This window comes from Penaeus japonicus, unplaced genomic scaffold (assembly GCF_977035675.1).
Source record: "Penaeus japonicus unplaced genomic scaffold, GWHDUDI00000001_assembly GWHDUDI00000007, whole genome shotgun sequence".
Taxonomy (NCBI): domain Eukaryota; kingdom Metazoa; phylum Arthropoda; class Malacostraca; order Decapoda; family Penaeidae; genus Penaeus; species Penaeus japonicus.
The window spans coordinates 9528348-9530847 of record NW_028234409.1 but is presented as its reverse complement, the minus strand read 5'-3'; the positions used below and the strand labels follow the sequence as shown (position 1 = coordinate 9530847).

Sequence of the window (2500 nt, the reverse complement as noted above, 5' to 3'; positions counted from 1 at the left end):
AGGAATCAATGGGTACCATTTTCATGCTATTTTGTGAGGCTGCAATAATTCTGAAAAACTACCACAATAGCTTAATTTCGGTCTAACAGCTTTATCATACAAGTATATGAATACAAACCTACAGAGAGGATTACAAACTAGCTTTTTCCTAAATAAACTAGACTGCGCCGTTATCTTTCATCTGTGAGATTGTGTAGCTTTATCCATGAAGCTGTGTCATTTCGATTCCAATCCACGACAGTATAATTTATATTTTCTCTAACTTCGCAAGGACCTATTCTAGACACCTATCCATTCCCGTTGGTAAATTGCCAAGGGGAAAAAAAATATAAAGTAAACGAAAATATTATATTACCAGACGAGAGACTACCGAAGTGTTGCTGTGCAAATCTCTGTTTAGACATGCTTGTAAAAATAAACCTCACTTCCTTCTCTTCAGAATTAAAGTCCGAAGTTCAAGGGAGAGAATCTCACGCGTTAAAAACACACCAACGAGTTGTAAACTGTTCGTTTGGTCGCTTACTCTCCGATGTCAAGCGATTTGTTTTTATTGTTAATATTGAATTATTATCAATAGTACTTTTTATTTCCTTTTATGTTATATATAATATTTTTCTATATTCACTATGCAACTCAGAAATACTGTCAGTATGAAGAAATTATGAGTAGATTTATAATGACTGAGGGCGAGATATGAATTATCATGCGGAGTCTATAGTTTCTTTAGAAGTTGTGGTTTCGTACTTGTTCTGAACCCGTATCCCGGTACAACTTTTTTGTATTAATTAGTGAAATAAAGCTATATTTGATCTCTATTATTTCCGACTATAATATACATCACATCCTTACAATGTGGTGGAACGTACTACTTTCAAGATATCTAGTATTTTCGGTCCGTCTAAAATTTTATAAAAATGTTATGATCACTTTTTTATGGAATATTGGATAAAAACTCCATGGATAAGCAGATAAAGTTTCTTATGGATAGACTGTCACCCTGATGGAAGATTGTCCGTAAAAGAGGCTCCCAGATAAAATATTAATCCATTGACCGGTCCCGATTAACTATAAAACTCTAAATTGCCATAAAAAGGTAAAAGCACTAAGAAAGTTTAGATATTGTCTTAACACATCATAAGAGAGCATATCTTATCATCATAATTGGGCGACTAAATGTTCTGAAAAAAAAAATCAAAATTAGAAGAATTTTAAAGTCTAAAGAATAACCCTCCCTCCTCTCTCTCTCTCTCTCTTTGATATATATGTATAGGTATATATAAATATATAAATATCTATATATATAAATATATATATATATATATATATATATATATATATATATATATATATATATATATATATATATATATATATGAGGCACCTTTGTATACTTTTTCCTTAGTAATGATAGTAGCCGGATTTCACATACAGCACAGTGCTTGTCTATACGTAAAGGTCAAAGGAGTGAAAGACATTTTTCAATAAGGAAGCTGGTGGGCTTTCAACTTTGTTAGTGCCACTTGAGACTGAGCACTGAACATGAGTGGGAGAGGGAAGGGGGCAGCGTAAAGCAACAAACAAAATGGGCAAAATGAGAAAAATTTTAATAATATACATTTTTCTAAAACTGTTTTTCAATTATGCCTACTGTCAAGTTTCTGGATATCCAAGCCATGTCACCAAGTGATTTTTGTTTGAAAATATATCGCATCACGGGGCGTTGAACTTTTTTGAACTGTTGGAATACTTTATACAGAATATATTGTTTAATTTGACAAACAAATGTTTACACATTCAGGGACGGGCGATGGTCACGCTGCCACCAGGCACCTGTTAGAAGGCTCTCAGCCACGGGCGATGGTCACGCTGCCACCAGGCACCTGTTAGAAGGCTCTCAGCCACGGGCGATGGTCACGCTGCCACCAGGCACCTGTTAGAAGGCTCTCAGCCACGGGCGATGGTCACGCTGCCACCAGGCACCTGTTAGAAGGCTCTCAGCCACGGGCGATGGTCACGCTGCCACCAGGCACCTGTTAGAAGGCTCTCAGCCACGGGCGATGGTCACGCTGCCACCAGGCACCTGTTAGAAGGCTCTCAGCCACGGGCGATGGTCACGCTGCCACCAGGCACCTGTTAGAAGCCTCTCAGCCACGGGCGATGGTCTACTACTTCGTCATGTTTCGTCGAAGTAGTTGATGACGCCTTTTAATTTAAGACCACCTCACGCAGGTGCGCCATCCCGTTCCTGATCCTCTCCGTCAGGCTGGCCAAAAATAGCCGACTTTACGATGAAGTGTCAAAGAGCCTAGTCTTCCTTATATTCCCGTTGCAATTCTTCACTCTACACACGCCAATAGGCAGACTGTATCAAATGGAAGAAAGAACCGGAAGAACGGAAAATGCTAGCATTAATTTCACGCTATATTAGCGTTTTTAAGTACAACTACCTGGTTAGATGTTTTAGAAATCCATACAACACTCAAGTAAAGCTTGCTATCTC

The 2500-nt window shown here is 38.2% G+C and overlaps 1 protein-coding gene across 1 annotated transcript in view; it reads right to left on the bottom strand.

The window, feature by feature from the left end:
- Cmtr1 (Cap methyltransferase 1) overlaps positions 1-515 on the bottom strand; it is an 18223-nt gene extending 17708 nt beyond the window's left edge. The window contains exon 1 of the mRNA XM_043022282.2: positions 356-515. Within this exon, the coding sequence (XP_042878216.2) occupies positions 356-404 (49 nt within the window). The 5' untranslated portion in view covers positions 405-515. The remainder of the gene's footprint in view (positions 1-355) is intronic.
- Between the last annotated feature and the right edge of the window lie 1985 nt (positions 516-2500).